Below are 17,769 nucleotides of genomic sequence, written 5' to 3' on the forward strand. Positions count from 1 at the left end.
GTTTTCCAAATTGACAACTGTCACAAACATGTTCATATTTTGTGGTTCCTTTAACATCTATCAAACTTTTATTGTGCAATAATTGTAAAGCAGAAAAATGTGGATGTCCTAGGCGTTGATGCCAGATATCTGCTGGTCCTGATCTGAAACGATTAGAAAAGTAGAGCTCAGGCATGGTGGATAGAGCATAGAGGTCACCCTTGCGCCATCCTGTGATCACGGGTTGTCCTGTCTGTCGTTCCTTAATACAGAAATCAACGTCAGAGAATTCACAATTAACAGGAAATTGAGATGTTAACTGACTTACAGAGAGTAAATTTTTTTTCAAGTCGGGTACTAACAATACATCATTAAGTGGCAGTATTTTATTTTTCTGTGTGATGGAGGAATCTCCAACACCATGTATTGATATAGAAGAACCGTCACCAATAAGAACAGAGTCTGAACCATAGTGATTGCGAATATTTTTTAACATACCTGGATTACCTGTCATGTGGTTGGAAGCTCCTGTATCAGAGATCCATTCCGTTTCAGTGATAGTATTGTCCAAGGTGAGAGCAGCCAAAGCTTGTGGTAGGTCTCCATGTTGATTTGATCGTTTAGGCACCCACCAGCATATCTTTGCAATATGACCTGGAACACCACAGTACTGGCAGGTTTCATCTCTGTATAGCTCACGTTCTGCAGGAGTCATTCGATGCTCTCCAGATGGAGGAGGTCGTTTCTGTTTTGAATCTGAAGTGGATCTGGCAGTGTACGTATGAGTTTTATCTTTAGTTGTTGTGCATGGAATCCTCTCCCGGTAGATATAAAGCCTTGTCTGCTGCCATGGTTTCCTGAAAAATGATGTTGAGGGCGCTGGTGCTTTTGCCCGTAGAATGCCAGCTGAGGAGTGAATGAGTTATTTGTTTGATTGGTGAACCAGCTTCTTCTTTGGTCTAAGCTCTGTAATTGAGAGACCAACTCCGAGTAAGAAGGTCTTGGTGGTTTCAGCATTGTGGTAGTGAAGGTTTCATATTGAGGGCCGAGACTTGTGAGGAGGCAAAAGATTTTTTCTTTATCTGAAATTGGTTTCCCAATAGCTGCAAGGTCATCGCATAGTCCTTTGAAGATTCGAATGTGTTCTCCAACGGTTCTGTCATCTTCTTTGCGAAAATAGGTGACTTGTTGTCTGAGGGTGAATTCTCGTTCTTGGGAGTCTTCTGCATATTCATTCTTTAGAGCACTCCAGACAGCAAAGGCTGTGTCTAGGCCTACTGCAAGGCCTAATGTATGTTCTGAAAGAGTACCAATCAACCAGCCACGAAGTAGTCGATCTGCCTTCCTCCAGACAATATATTCTTCTGTTAGTCTTGGTAAAGAATCTGTGGTGGTAGTAGAATCTGGTACAGTATATTTGTTTGGGATTGAATCTTCATTGATGAGATGATCAACCAAGTCTTGACTTTCTGCAAGAGCTAAGGCTTGTTCTCTCCATAGTGGATAATTTGTGGGGCTGAGCTTGAGGGTAATGAAATTACCAACATTGAGTGACAGAGTTGACATGTTGTTGGTTCTGCTAAGATGTATATTCACACGGGCTCTGATACCAAGCGGAAATTTGAAGAAAGATAAGGATGTTTCAATGGAAGAAAGGTTTCTCTGTTTCTTTGAATATTAACGTGAATATACAACTTACTCTTCTATACGAGCTGCTGTTTTTTTATAACATTACAAGTTGCTTAATTTGGATACATTGACTTGCCATTCTTAGCTGATCTATTTCCATAACAATCCAACGTCTCTTTCTCTTTCTGGTTCCTGTCATAAACTTCATTGCTGCTGCTGTTGATTTATTTCCATAACAAGCCAACGTCTCTTTCTGTTTGTGTCTTGTTACCATGAGAGTTGGTTTGTTTCCATTGTTGCTGGCGATTCTAATTAGCCAACGTCTCTTTGATTTGTTTCCATGTTGCTGCTGACTGCTGCAGTTGATTTGTTTCCATGAGGGCTGATTCGTTTCCATGTTGGTTTCCACGTTGCTGGCTTACAGCTGCAGTTGAATTGTTTCCATGAGCATCTGTCTTATTACCATTAACAGTTATCTCGTGCTTTCCGCTCTGTTAGCTTTTGTTTTTTTGCAAGTTGATGTAATTTCTTACAATGAGCATCTATATATTGGCTCAAGATAACAAAGCTCATGTATGTATGTTTTATTTGCATTTTTCATCTTCTGCGAAACCAAGAAAAGCAACAAAGTGGCAGATTGTAAGATTTTCAACCAAAACTGCCACTGTTCTTAAAAGCAAGAAAGCTCTGTCTCTCGTTCATGGAGAGAGAGACAGAGATATAGCCATATAGGGACCCGATAAAGGAAGAAAAAGAGGTAAATAAACAAGTAACAAAATCAAGAAAAGGAGGGAATGGTGGGAATCTTTCTTCGACTTTCACTGTGTATGAGATCCCACATTGCCAATGCCACCTCTCTTCCCTCGGTACTCCTCCTTTTCATGCTACTTTTCCTTTTCTTTCTTTTATCTTTACATTCTCTCTCTAAAACACACACACTCAAAGCTACATTTTTTGTGCCTCTGGCATGAGCATATGAACGTTTCCTATGGGTTTGTCATGTGGGGAGGATGATTTTGTAAGTACCTTAATTGCTCTCATTTTTTCATGTTTAACCAATTGAGTAATTAAAAGTTGATTTCATCACCTATATGCTGTTCTTGTGGTTGATATTTTTCTGGATATGTTTACTTTATTGAGCACATATAGCTATATAATCAATGCTAATCCAAGTTGGTTCCTATTTCATTTTCCTAGGAAGAGAATGAAAGTCATGGAGTTCCATTATTAATTGAGAGCGGAGAGACTAGAGCCAGGGGTGGCTATATGGATTTACAACACCATCATCATCCAGTTGAATTTGATGTCGAATTCTGGCCAGTGGAACATCCAATGGAACCACAGGATGAAGATCGTCCCGTCAAATGTCCAATGCCAACCTCTTCTGTTATCAAGGTAAAAATAGTCTTAACTCTTGCTAGAAGAAAGAACTCATGTAGATGCATGCATTCTGACATAATAAATATATGCTACATCTTGAAGAATGGAAGGGCGCATGAGGAGAGCCTGGAGAAGAGAGCAGACGACCCACCACTACCAGCAGTAATGAACAAACAAGGCATCTTCGTGGTGGCTGCAGAACCCCAAGTCCGAGCAGTGCGTAAGAGGCATCATACTCTTACCCGTCCGGACCACCGTGTAGTAGCACCTAATTTGGCAAGAGTGGCTTCTCTTCCTGCTATACCAACTCAGAACGTCACCATTTTTCAAATGCTTCAAGAATTCGACAAGTTCGATCAGTGTTAACAAGGTAAGTAGAATAAATTACTTAGGAATCCCAAGTCTCTGTCCATCCATCTTTAATATCTTCTTTTCATTCCATTGTGGAGTGGTAAAGGAATTCTTCGTGATTTTATATTTTGGGTTCAATAGGGAAAGAAATATCATAGATATGCAGCGGATATCGTCCTCATATTGTACTATGATTTTGGTTTATATATATATATATTTCTGTATGATATCGTCCAGCCTTATGTCATTGCAAAAAAAAAAAAAAAAAAAAAAAAACAGAGACACCATGTTTTGCATGGAACAAATGTTCCACCGGATCCATTATGAATCCGTAATCGCGTGAGGTAATCCATTATGAAAAGAAAAGTTACATGTGAGAATTTTTTTTTATTTTTATTTTAATTATTTTAGTGTTATTTTTATTATTAGAATTAAAATGATATTTATATAAAAACTCATTTTTATATGAATTATGTTCCTATTTATTTTAAACATCTTTATAAATCTTGTTAGAAGAGAAAGAAAAAATTATGTTTCTTCAATAAAAAAAAACTCATTTTTTATATGAATTATGTTTTTATTTATATAAATAAATAAAATTATTATTATTTTTTAGTAATTCTTCAAAATACTTGAGTCAAGAGACTCAAGACCTAATCGAAAAACTAGAAGGAACGCATTGTAAGTTTGCCTGCACGTAACCAGAACAACATCCCATAATTAAGCATAGTTTTTCATGCCCAAGAGTCTCGAAGATTTCGCTAGAGTTGTACCAAGCCTAATACGGAGACTTGCAAAGATCATGAACTGGATGCTATCTGCAAAGTAGCCTATGATTCAGAACCTAAGAACATCCACTGCGATATTCAATTTATATCAATCTATTAGGTATCTTTGCAGTAGGCTTATAAAATCACTATCAATGATAGTTCATCGATAGTGCTATCCAGCAGCTTTATTTATTTGATTTTTTTTTATTGATTTATTTATCTGGGCAAGACTGCTTTTAAACTAGAACCCAGATTCCTGTGAGCAGTTGGTCCAGTTCAAAACTTATATTGATAAACTGGAAAATGAATACCTAGATCATATTTAATATTATGATAATAGTTGTTTTTTAAAATATTTTTTTATTTTAAAATATATTAAAATAATATATATTATTTTAAAAAATTATTTTTAACATTAACCCATCAAAACAATTTAAAAACACTAAAAAATTAATTTTAAACAAATTTTTTACGCCATTTACATTTCTTTTGCTGAGCTCCTGAAAGCTTTGAAGGGAAAGGTGAAAAAAAGTCCACCAAGGGGCAACAGTCATCCCTAGTACTAGCGAGGTTATGTGAACTGCTGAAGTTCTCAATGTTGACTTGCTGTTATTCATTTCCACCAAGACTCCAGCAGCAGCAATGTACACAAATCCGCCTGCAGTAAATCCCTATAGAAATCAGAAGCCCTTTAGTTTCACTTAAGTTATATTGCCACAAAAACAGGGAACATATTCCAAAAACGGAACTTGACCTCGATCAAAGATGACTGTCCTGGATCTTGTCCCCAGAGCAAAGCCTAGAGCAATGGAAGTCGCTTTCGGTTGACTTTTTTTTTCAATTCAAACTTGTAAAGGATTTCCACTGACCGGACACGACGAAGACAGTACTCACCAGTGCGGTTCCTGCTAATGCTACCAATGCTGAGAGGAAGTTAAAGAAAAGGGCTTTAGGTACACTGAAACCATATCTTACCAGAATACTAAAATCTCCTATCTGCAGAAAAGGGTAGACAACTTCCATAAGCATAATGTCCTAAAAATTACAAATGGTATATACACGCCTCTCACAAACATACAGATGCTCTACCTCACTCTTATACAAATTTCCCTCTCTTTATGCTGCTTCTTTCTCTCACTGATCTTGGAACACTTTCTGCTGCATAATTGTAGCTCTATTTATAGTGCAAGATTGGGTGAAGGATGACATCTACCTCCTCTCTTTGTCAACAATTTTGGTCACCTAACTTGCTGTTATTTCTGACTTCAACATGTAACTATTCGAAGAAAATCAGTTCAGAAACTTATCATTCCAATAATTGCAAAGCTAAATAACAGGATAGAATTTAAAAGGAAGATATATTTTATATGTTTCTCTTGAAGTCTTTTTTTTTTAATGTATTTTGTATAATGGTTCTTACAAACCTATTTATATATGGCCTAAAGTAATTCATGCTATTCTGTCTAAGAAAATAATTCTGTCGACTTAATTGATAGATAATTCCTCTGTTTTTTTTTTTTTTTTAAAAAAAAAAACAAAAAATCTAGTTTGTTTTCAACAGTAACTACCATCCCCGCACATTCGAACAACTTTTGGTGCAGTTTTCTTTGACATAGCATAACTGCTGCATGGTTTTCATATGTTTCACGTTCTCAACATAATGGGGGAAGTGGGTTTGCTGGTTTTCTGAAACATTACATACCAATGATGTAAGACTTTACCTTAATTTCACGTGGTTATTCATTTATGTTTCTATGTTTATATTTTAATAATTTTGTATTTTTGAACTAAATGTTGAAATGAAAGAAAATTAAAAACTAAACTTTTTTTAATTACGTACCCATGCATTGCATGGAATGACTACAAACCATATATATATATATAAACAACCAGATATAGTAGTTTTTGGGATGGATGACAAGGATATATATACTATTAGTGGCAAACCTCACATGAAGATGCTTTTGTAATTTATCAATTGTAAGTTATTTTTTATGAACAAAATAGATTGTTTTTATTAATATTAATATTAGAAAAGGGGAAGGAAAAGGAGGTTACAAGCCTATTTATATATGGCCTTACATTTGCTTTTTATTTCATGGGGCTTTCCATTTTAATTTGCAAATCCAAGAATAGGAAACTGCGTACGACTTCGTTATTTTTACTGCACCACTTAAACTTTGAAGGTAACATCGTGAGACGCCATATTTTCTAGAGTTGGTAAAATTATTATAATAAATTAATCATAGAAGAACAGATAAACCGAATTGAGAGAGCTATTTAATTAATTATAATAATATGAATCTATCAAGATTAAGCTTTTGCATATTAAACAAAGTGTTAACATGTAATTAATTACTCCTCGTATTTAGATTGTATTGTAAATTTATCTCTTCTTCTCAAAGAAATACTCAATTTCATGTCATCTAAAAATATAAAGACTAATTATAATGTTGTATCCAAATATATATATATATATATATATATATAATAAATCATTGTTTCTTATAAGTTGGACTTCTCTCTCTCTAAAATTAATTTGGACACTTTCTATACAAGTGAAATGCCCCGTTTGAATTCCTAAAAAGCTTCACGGCCTAGAACCTCCATTTTCGTTGCGTTTTATGGACGTTTGTAGACGTCGCTAACCTAGCAACCCTCCTCAGATAACTATTGTCATTTTTATTCTCCAAGTTGCTCAGACGACTAATAAAAAGATATGAGAACGTCAATAAGATCTGCACACTTATAGTTTAATGCAAGGAAAGTAGGATAAAAAGGACTTCAAGGAGAAAATCGAGCACCACATATTAATTATGATTATATCAACAACATGCTCATAAAGTCGTATGCTAAAACATCGAATCTAACTCCATTGTGACTTTGTGGGCTACATATCGTTGGACAAGAATACGTGCAGGCAGCACTAGCAGGGGATCAGGTCACCTTTAATATTATGTTGTGGAAGAGTGGCAAGATGGGCTAACTGTCCAAGCTAAGAATGGCTGGGTATCAGGAGTTATTGCTCAACTTATTCAGTCACTTGTCCATGTGTATATGCTACGGAGATATATAAATATTTAAACGAAGTTAGCCGTGAATCTTGAGTTTGTTGTGGTTAGCTGCATGGGAACAAACGAGTAAAATATTTAGCAATTTTTTTGATGGAGGGATAGAGACGTTTATTGACATTAATCCTAGCTGGGGTTTCCATAAAAAAAAAAAAAAAAAAAAAAAAGGTGACCCCTCGGTTGGTTGAATCCGAATAAAAATCTGATGCAGCCCCGGGTCAAGAAACAGTACTCTTGTTACGCCGTGCTTGTCAGCTTCTCAATGAGGATTTTCTTACTATTATTCTTTATGACTATAATGAATAGCATACTGTCAATGGATAGCAGGAGTGTTCCTGCAGCTAGGTGTTTAGGAATTTTGAAAGAATGTGAACTGAAATTGGATAAAAAAAATAAATGTAATAAAATATTGAGAGACAATTTGAAAGAAAAAAAAAATTAAGAAAAGTGTAAAAAAGAACAATTAAAAGATAAGGACCAAATCTAGGAAAAAAAATATTAAGGGATAAAATTGAAAGAAAAAATAAATCAAAAAAGGATAAAAACAAAAAAAAAATCAAAATAATAAGTACCATATTTGATATAAAAACAAAACAAAACAAAATCAAATCAAATGAAAATGTATAAAATTGAAGAAGAAAAAACAATTTAAAACAAATAAAGACCAATCAAAAGAAAGAGGAGCATAATTGAAAGACAAAATAAAATGGAGAACAACCTTAATTTTTTGCTGACTTGGCACTAATTTCAAGTGGAGTTGAGAGAAAATAAGGGGAGGAGAAAAAAAAATCAATTGTTGCTGAACTGCCATGATTTAAGTTACACGCACCACCCTAGCATTTTCGCCTCCATTGGATGTTTCGAACAACACAATTTTTGGGAAATTTTGGTCATTGTACATGTTGCTCGAAGGGCGCTGGTGGCGTCTATTTGTTGGTGTGTGCTCTGCATGTTCTAACAGATTTTTTATATTTTATTTATGAAAATACTAATTTTCCCCTAATCCATACAGAGTATAACAAAAAACAATGAGGAAAATACTAAAATATCATTTGACTCGTCCTTTATTTTAATTTTACTTTAAAGACAATGAAATAATTCTACTATTTGTAAAAAAAAAAAAAAAAAAGAGGAGGAAATTATGCAAAAGCCCTTTTAGCCTTTCATTTTTTTCCTTTTAATGTTATCTATGTAATTAAACTGTGCAAAAAAAAAATGTAAATTACATTTGACTGTTGATTGTTAAACAATTTGCAGATGATCTTTAAGTTCCTTGTAAAATACCATTCCACCACTGCTAGTAAAGCAAAATCTTTGTATGAAAAAGGGTAAAATAATAATTATATTGTGCAAATCTATAGTGAATTACCTCACATACTATAGTAAAACATTGATCTATTTTAAAGTGTTTTATAATACAGATAAAGTTGTGAGTTTGTTGTTGTTTGAGTAGGATATTTTAAATAATAAAATGATTGTATTTGATTCGAGGTTAGTATATAATTGTCATCATGAGATATACTATTTTCAAATATGATGAGTCAAAATATTTGGTTAAAATTTTTGTAAGTAGAAAAAATCTTAATCAAATAAAATAAATGTAGCAAATATATCAAACCTAAAGAACTTAGGTTTGACAGTTAGCCAAGCCTAAGATAGCATGTTGTTAGATCTAAATAACGTAGATTTGACAGACAATCAAGTCTGAAGTAACGTGGATCTAGCAAACATGTCAGACCCTAATCACTTGAGCTTAGAAATCAGTAAAGCCCAAGGTATCATGAGTTTAAAAAACATGTCAGATCCAAAGAACTTAGACTTGACAATTAGCTTGGACTTGATAGTCAGCTAAGCTCAAGAAAACGTGGATCTGACAAACATGCTAGATCTAAAGAACATGGACTTAACAGTTAGCTAAGTCCAAAAAAACTCATGTTTGGCAAATATGTCAGACATAAGACTATGTGCCTGATCCTAGACGATCCCTTAAAATAAAAGTATTGAACGCATAATAAATTGTCATACCTCTCTCTCTTTAAAATAATCATTCATATTGATGTAATGATTCCTCTATACTTATAAGTATATATAAGGGTTTTTAAGAAACTTACCATGCTTATTGTCTCATTAATATATGTAAGGTATATTTGTCTCTTATTAATGCTGTCAAAAGTAAAGGACTTTTTAGTTGTTTTTTTTTTATAAAAAAAACAACAAGGTTCAAGGGGTATAAATTCTTCTTGAACCATTCAGGTAAGGGTTCAGAATTTTTTATCTCATAAGATAAACCCTTATAGATTTTTGAGCACTAGTCCACTTAAAACTAAAGAACAAATATCTTTATTTTTTTAAATTTAAGGTTCTTTTAAGTTATTTATTGCCTTAAAACATTTATTATTTTTTCCATATATACTAAATTTATCATTTGATGGTATTTAAGTCTTTCTAATTGAAAGTATTTTTGTAGGCACTCAAATTTTTTTTATAAGCCTAAGATTTCTTAGACTAAAAAAATATATTCAAATACTTAAACATATTAATTACCACTATCTCAAACACTAATTAACATATTATTAACATATCTTGGATTTCAATACATCATCAAAATACAAAGTTAGAAACATTTTATATATATATGGGGTTAGGTTAGATGATGTTCCAAGGTCATATGCCATTTCTAAATAATATCCATTAAACGACAGAATTACAACAGGTATTCTTTATCTCCGTTCTTATTCGTTCGGTATGTAACCTAATTTGTGCCGGCATTATATATACATATATAGACACACAGAAACACACATCCTGTAATTTATTTTGGCTAAAAAGTGTAGATGAAGCATTTTCTTATCAACTCAAGTTTTCCTATAGGTTGCTAGTTAGTGAATTTATTTATTTATTAACAAAATGAACAAACAACTACCACAGGGAGAGTCTGGCCCGGTGCTCCCCTAATCCCTAGCGAATAACATGCTTCTCATGCAGTCTTTCAAATATCATACTATTGGCCAAGAGTCTGTTAGAATCGGAACATTATTGCTAATATTGTGGTTATGATAACCTGGAAAGTTCCTAAAAAATACAAATTGGCCCAGCAAATAGTATTCAATAAAAAACATCCTAATTCCCATGTCAGCCGAAGTGTTGAGTGTAAGAATTCACCAAGTTTTAAGATTTCAGGTGGTGGACCCACTCCCACTTGCACCACCTTAGGTCCTTCAACAAATCTTTGAGAAAACATAAGATATCTTTCAAATCAAAAGCAACCCAGTAAACTGAAAATTTAATCCCTGCGAAGAGACCAATGTCTTCTGCTCTCTCTACATCTGCCTCTCTCTTCCTGAGTCTTATGCTCGTGGATTGAGCAAATTAAGCTATATATTATACATAGTAATTAAGGAAACAAAAATTGAAGGCAGTCGCACCCCGCTCACGTCAGAGTAAGTGCTGCTTCCTTGCCAACTTGCAGGGGTCTCTCTCTTCATTCCTCAGCATGATTTATCTCTCAGCCATTTCTTTTTATCGCTGTTGGCCTTGTTTATCTAAACCCTTTCTCATACTATTCTCCTTCTCTTCACTCTCTGTAATCTCTCTCTCTCTCTCTCTCTCTCTCTCTCTCTCTCTCTCTCTATGTTCTTCATCATGGCAGAAAACCAAGAAGAAGTGAGCCCTAACAAACATCAACTTATTACCTGTAGTTCTGTTACTTCCATTCGTAATTGTGTTCTTACGCTAAAAGCTTGCGAATGTTTTCATCCGTGTAATTGTTCATATATAATTCATTTCTATATGTTTTCAGGTCATGTGGCCAAGATTAGTAACTAAGAAGATTCTTGGAGAAAGATTGAGGAGCAACAACAACTTTGTGGCAGATTTTCCAAGCAACGCAGAAGCCAGCAGCTTGCTGGATATTTCAAGCTTAGGCCCGCCATCTTTGAGCGAGAACAACATCCTCAATCAGCGCAAGCACAACTTCCAAAACTACAAGTAATTAAGCAAACATGTTATAAGCTCTATCCTTTTCAAATTAATATATGGAGTTAAATCCTTTTTTTCACTTCTTTGATTGTAAATAAAGGGTCTTCATCAGCACATGGAATGTTGGCGGGATTGCACCACAGGACGATTTGGACATTGCCGATTGGCTAGATACTCCCAATAATATGTGTGACATATACGTTTTTGGGTAAATATATAGTATAAATTTTTGACAAGGAAAAGTTGAGGTTTCTCAAATCGGCACAGTTTTTAATATTTAAAATTCGTCTCACGTTAGTTTTTTTTTTTTTTTTTTAATTATTCTTTCTACAGGTTTCAAGAGATGGTACCTCTAAGAGCATCATATGTTTTAGGTTCCGAAAATAGTAAGATTTCAATGAAATGGAATTCATTGATTAGAGAAGCATTGAACAAGAAGATTCAGCATTGCCTAGAAAAACAGCAATACAATAATAAATTAGGAAGAAAACAAAAAACTGCTAAAGATGAACAGGTAATATTCGAAAGCAGCATTCCTGAAGGCTTCCGGTGTGTCATTAGTAAGCAAATGGTCGGAATATTAATATCAGTTTGGATTCGAAGTGATCTATGTCCTTATGTCCGGCATCCTAAGGCCTCTTGTGTAGGCTGTGGCATCATGGGTTACCTAGGAAACAAGGTACTGTTTGTATATCTTAGTTATATATTTTACTCAGATTAATTAATTAAATGAAGGCAACTGAAAAGCAACTTAAGTGGATTTTAATTGAGGTAATTAACAATGGCAACATCATTAATTAACTACAGTACGGTATCCGACTTGATCATTTTGGTAACAGTTAATGTACTTGCAAAGATGACCATGTTATAATTCCCATCTTCTAGAGTGTCTTAATTATATTTCGTTTTCCTTTCTAAAACTTGATTTTGCAGGGATCTGTGTCAGTTAGATTTCATTTACATGAAACAAGCTTCTGCTTTGTGTGTAGTCATCTAGCTTCAGGAGGCAGAGAGGGGGATGAAAAGCATAGAAAATCCGACGTAGCTGAAATATTTTCTCGAACAAGCTTCCCTAGAGGGCCTTCGTTTGATTTGCCGCGAAAGATTCTAGATCATGAGTACGTGAATTAGGTTTTAGATTTGCTGCAACCGTCCAAACCAATTCTTTATATATATTTTTTACCTTCTTAATCAATGTTTTAATTATTCGACAAATTATATCATGGTCTTGGTCTCACTAGTAACCAAGAAAATGAGACACTGATAACCAATAAATTAAGAGTTTAAACAGCACCATTATTGCCAGTTTCCAACTTTGAAGTTGTCGTATTCATGGGCTTAAATATTATCATGCCATCAAAACTATAAAACCATTTTTTTTAATCATATATTATATAAATGACTTTCTGTGCACTGTACATTTTTAAAACTTTCGGTGGTTGCCAAAGAAATTTTCATTTTTTTTAAAAAAGAAGAAGAAGAAGAAATAGTTGGTAGATATACCGCTTGGAGGGTTGATCATATCTACCCCGGTAAACCATCTCTCTCTCTCTCTCTCTCTCTCTCTCTCTCTATATATATATATATATATATATATATAAAGTAAGCCTTTTTTCTTAGAACAAGTCAACTTCTTAATGAAGTTAATTTTATTTCCTTAAGACTGTAAAAGCAACTTCATTAGATTAATGTAATATTAGAGCATATCTTAGTGATGTCAGCTAATTTTTCCTGATTTAGTGCAGCCGCGTAATCTTGCTCGGAGATTTGAATTATAGAATTTCTCTACCAGAAGCAACAACTCGATTATTGGTGGATAGAAAAGAATGGAATGCCTTGCTAGAAAATGATCAGGTATATACATTCTATTAAAGTACGTAAATCATGAATAATATGTGAAAGCTTTACATTTTTTTTTCTTTTTTGTCATACATTGATTAATCTAAGACTTGAATTTTTTTTCCTTGGGAGTTAATGAAGCTAAGGATGGAGCTCATGAGTGGTCAAGTATTTGAAGGTTGGCGTGAAGGACTTATCAAATTTGCTCCCACTTACAAATATTGCCTGAATTCAAATGTATATTTTGGATGTGTTGAAGGCCAAAAAGGTGGAAAGTGGCGCGCCCCTGCATGGTAATTAATTAACTCATCAAAAACATTAATCTTCTAATCAAGAATTTATTTACATATATGTTACACAACCATTCAGGTGAAATTAAAAATCATGTTGAGCTCTTATGATCTTCCGTCCTTACTAATACAGGTGTGATCGGATTATTTGGCACGGAGAGGGACTACAGCAACGTCTGTATACTAGAGGTGAATCAAACTTGTCTGACCATAGACCAGTCAAGGCAATATTTACTGCACAAGTTGAGGTATCAAGCACATTAAAAGGACTTCAAAAATTCTTCCTGTCAGAGAGGTTTGATCAAATAACAACCAAATTTGATCAGATGTCATCATCCGATAAATTTCGATGCAGGGGCAGATCAAGCTTCAAATTGTAAAAAGATACATTAAGTATATAGTAGCCACACACACATAATTATACACCCACACATAAAGTAGCGTGATGTGTGTTATATTATATTATATAGAAAGAAGAGAAATGATTTCTGCTAGTTGATATGAATCTGTTGATGATTGTACAGTAACTGTTTGTTTTAGAGTCTCCATGTGATTGTGTAAGAGATCAGAAGTTGTCCTAGTCATTCTTTCATTTTCTTTGTATTATAAATTTAATGATTGTTAGGTCTACAATTATTAAGAGATTTTTCTAAGAAAAGTACAATTAAGCAACTAATTATCATCTAATCATGCTCCCAGTTGGAGAGTTTGTATCCTAACCTCATGCATTAATTCGCTCAACTGGATGCTTAATTAAATTCAACTTCCAATGATTAGCGCAGTCTAAGAATCAAATTTGATTCTCAAATCTAAATAACCACGTAGTTAACATCTAATCTTAAAGAAAAAGATGATTGAAAACGTAAACAAAGAACATAGGATCGACAGCAGGTAGCTACAGAGCAGTCCAGATAGATGAACTGTGGGCATGATACTTTGTTCAACAACCAATATGTAATCATGTAATCACAGACATGATTCAAGAAAACTCCAAGTGGGTTAAAAGAAATCATGGGTACCGATTCTATATAATTGCATGGTTGGTGAACAAGAAATAATAGAGTGCGCATGTTAGGCTATATATGTGTACAACAAGCAGCTCTCCGTCATCCAACCCTACGAGTTGTAGTTAAATAAACCATGGTTTATGACCATAATTTATGGGCCAGTTCGCCTTGCCGAGAGGAGCAATATAATAATCATACATGTTTTATGACCATATAATCTTTTTTAATATGCTATAAGACAAGATATGGATATGGAATGACTGGGAAAAAAAAATCAAGGTTATTAGTATCATTGTTCGAAATGTATAACATAATAAACAATTACCTAAGTGATTGAGATCAAGTTAATAAACCATGAATTTAATTTGATCTGCTCATGGCAGCACTCAGTTGCTTCTTTAAATAAGAAAGAAAAAACTAAATATTTTTAATAATAAACTCGTTGTTTATTAAAAATTACGTCTATCAAATAATTTCCTATTCTTAATCATATGGATACGCTTGCTAGCAAAGCTATTTCATCATTTTGTCCAGATTCGTGAATCCAAGCATTTGGTGCAAAGCAATGTTGCCATTTGGAGCAGGTATTATGCATTCAATTTGTTACGTTATAGGGACAAAAATGCAAGCACTCTCCAACTAATTAAAGTTTTTTTTATATATTAATTAAAATGCCTCACAGAAAATCTTAGAAAGACCCCTTAATCTATCCAAAAATCAGCATAGCTACCAAATCGAAGATGAGATATAGTTTTCTTCTTCTTCTTTTTTTTTGTTCTCTTGCAAATTTATAGAATTTAAATTTAAATTTTAAGGAATTAATGTGTGTTTCTACATGGAATTAATGTGTGTTTCGATGAGATTGTTTTTAAGCTGAAGGGGTTAATTGAGAAAAAAACACTAGATCATCATCGGACAGAGATGAAAATTTGAGAATGCGACAAAAGTTCTTAATTGACGCAAACCAAACTTTTTAAGCAATTCTGAAAGTTGAGACACCCCCCCATAAATCTTAGGGAGAAATTAAAATTTACTCTTCATTTTCTCATGATTTTTCTAGTAATAAAACCATTAGAAGGGTTTTGACATTTTTCTAATGAGGCCATTAACAATTTTGTTTTCTTAAATGATATTTAGTATGGGTATTTTAATTATGACTTGGTATTTAATATTTTAGCAAGCGAATTTGGGTTTTAATTAATGCATGAATTTGAAATTTAAAATCTTTATGATATCAATGCATTTATTTGGGATTTTTGTGATGTTAAATTACTATCAACGACAAAATGAATTGATTATTAGTAGTTCTACAAGGAAATGAATGTGAACACTAGTTACTAGATTTTATTAAGATTCTTTTCTTTTATTTTTTATTTCCTAGCAGGTGATACATAAAATAATGTAGGATTATAGGTTATGTAATAATAATTTAATAAAAAAATTGGTCAAGTTCGGATATCAAAAGATAGAAAGGCTAGGCTTTCACCGAACTTAATTATCATTTTCATGTTTTCTAGATAATGTTTTGTTACTATTTTAGAATAAAAAAAAATGAAACTATGGAAATAAAGGGTAAAGAAAATTAAAGACACAATTAAATATATCTAACTACTACCCTTTTATTTTATTTTATTGAGATATATTTCTTTATATTTTCTATTTTAAAAATATATAATTTTATTTTAAAATTATCTCAGAAACATAATTATTTAATATCTTTATTTTTTAACCAATGTTTCTTTAATATCTATCATTTTTATCCTAAAATACCAACCAAATGCAATGAATACATGCATGATCGATGTACTAAATTTGTTTTATTTGGCTGCGAACGTAATTTTGTAACATCACGAGAAAAATTTATATAGTTTGGACTCTTTCATAATGGCGTGGTTATCTTCTTCATTTTCCCCCCCTTCGTTTGCGCGTGTTATAAAAGAGAGGTTTGATCTCTTAAACGCCTTTGGAGGAATTGGAGGGTGTTAAAAATGAGAGAGTATTTGATTGCCTTAAACTTGAGTTAATTAACAGGCAATAATGAGTTGGCTTCGTGTTTTTTGGAACGAGGAAGTCATTAATTTGCTTCTTATTGTGCGATCTCACTCCCATTTCTTCGTCCAAATCAATCTGGCATGTACGGTACCATTCTTCTTCCGGCCCATGATACTCGATCATTTCCATATTCAAAAGACGGGCTCTGGAAAAGAGAGAGATGTCAACCTTGCCAAAACCTTCGATGCAAACATCGTCGCGTGATGATGCCGTGCAACTAAACCGTGCTTTCGAAGGTCTCTGCGTAATAATATTTCTTTTCCTTCGGTTGATTTCTTATTAATTTTCCGGTTTTTATTGCATGTTATAGCTAGCTACCTATATAGCTGCTTGATCTAGATTGCTCTCCCTCCCTAATCTCCAGCTGAAATGTTGGGAAAACATTTATGGCGTTGCATTTACTCTTTTATTTATTATCTTTATAATCAGGGTTAGGTTGTGATACTGCAGTAGTTGTCAATGTTCTTGGAAATAGAAACGCGTCTCAACGTGATAGCATTCAACAAGAATACGAGTCCTTGTTCTCGGATGACCTCAAAAAACAATTGGCTCTCGAGCTTCATGGCCATCTCTCAAGGTACGTGCGTCTAGGACAGAAACCTTGGAGTTTCTATTATTGTATAATTATACCTCATGCCTAGCCAACCCTGCTGGATTGAGGAGATCCTGATCCTGGTATATCTTTAATTTTCAGAAAGCAGTTTCACTGTGGATGAAAAGTCCAGTAGAACGGGATGTTACAACATTGAGACAGGCTTTGACAGGGCCTATTATTGATATCAAAGCCGCCACTGAAATAATATGTACCCGCATTTCATCCCAGATTCGACAGATTAAGCAAGTTTACACTCCTACCTTTGGCACGTTTCTTGAGTATGATATTGGGTATCACACATCTGGTGATCATAGAAAGGTCCCCCCCCTCTAATTCTACAGCATAAGATTTTTATAGTTTGTCCCTTTCCTGGTACCTAATTATTTGCCTGGACAATATTATGCTTGCTGTTTGTTTTGTCCTGATAAAAGTCTCTACTATGCCTAGCTACCGAGGTTCTATCTTTAAATTCATCAGTATATTTGTCATTGAAAGAAAGCAAAGTATGGGCCAATTGAAGTCCAGAGAAGGAATAAATGAGAAGTTGTGCATGTTTCTTTTGCATCTGCTGTTGTCTGAAATGACCAGAGGGCTTTAAGCTTCGCTGTTAATGGATCATGAGATTGGTATTAAAAGTAGACTATTTCTTACATGTAGTCTGTAAATACCCAGGTTCTATTTATTGCGTGCGTGTATCAGTATAAGCTGCCTTTGAATTTTTTATTTAGCTGCTGCCTCAGATGCACCTCTCTCCAGCAACTTAGTTTAGCAGTTCGGTTCCTTCATAGATATATATATATATCCCTTATTGGGAATATCAATTTCAAA

At 33.8% G+C, this 17,769-nt stretch overlaps 2 protein-coding genes across 2 annotated transcripts; both read left to right on the forward strand.

Moving 5' to 3' along the window:
* The first annotated feature begins 2,474 nt into the window (after positions 1-2,474).
* On the forward strand, positions 2,475-3,575 carry LOC118046477 (uncharacterized). The gene is made up of 3 exons (XM_035055398.1): positions 2,475-2,626; positions 2,806-3,003; positions 3,091-3,575. The coding sequence occupies exons 1-3, from the start codon at positions 2,597-2,599 to the stop codon at positions 3,352-3,354; spliced, it is 492 nt and encodes a 163-aa protein (XP_034911289.1). The 5' UTR covers positions 2,475-2,596; the 3' UTR covers positions 3,355-3,575.
* A 7,407-nt stretch (positions 3,576-10,982) lies between these two features.
* LOC118046476 (type IV inositol polyphosphate 5-phosphatase 9) lies at positions 10,983-13,785 on the forward strand. The gene is made up of 7 exons (XM_035055397.1): positions 10,983-11,167; positions 11,259-11,366; positions 11,492-11,837; positions 12,092-12,276; positions 12,904-13,012; positions 13,139-13,290; positions 13,421-13,785. Exons 1-7 carry the CDS (start codon positions 10,983-10,985, stop codon positions 13,665-13,667), a joined length of 1,332 nt encoding a protein of 443 aa, XP_034911288.1. The 3' UTR covers positions 13,668-13,785.
* The last annotated feature ends 3,984 nt before the right edge of the window (positions 13,786-17,769 follow it).

This window comes from Populus alba, chromosome 10, assembly GCF_005239225.2.
Source record: "Populus alba chromosome 10, ASM523922v2, whole genome shotgun sequence".
In the NCBI taxonomy this organism is placed as follows: domain Eukaryota; kingdom Viridiplantae; phylum Streptophyta; class Magnoliopsida; order Malpighiales; family Salicaceae; genus Populus; species Populus alba.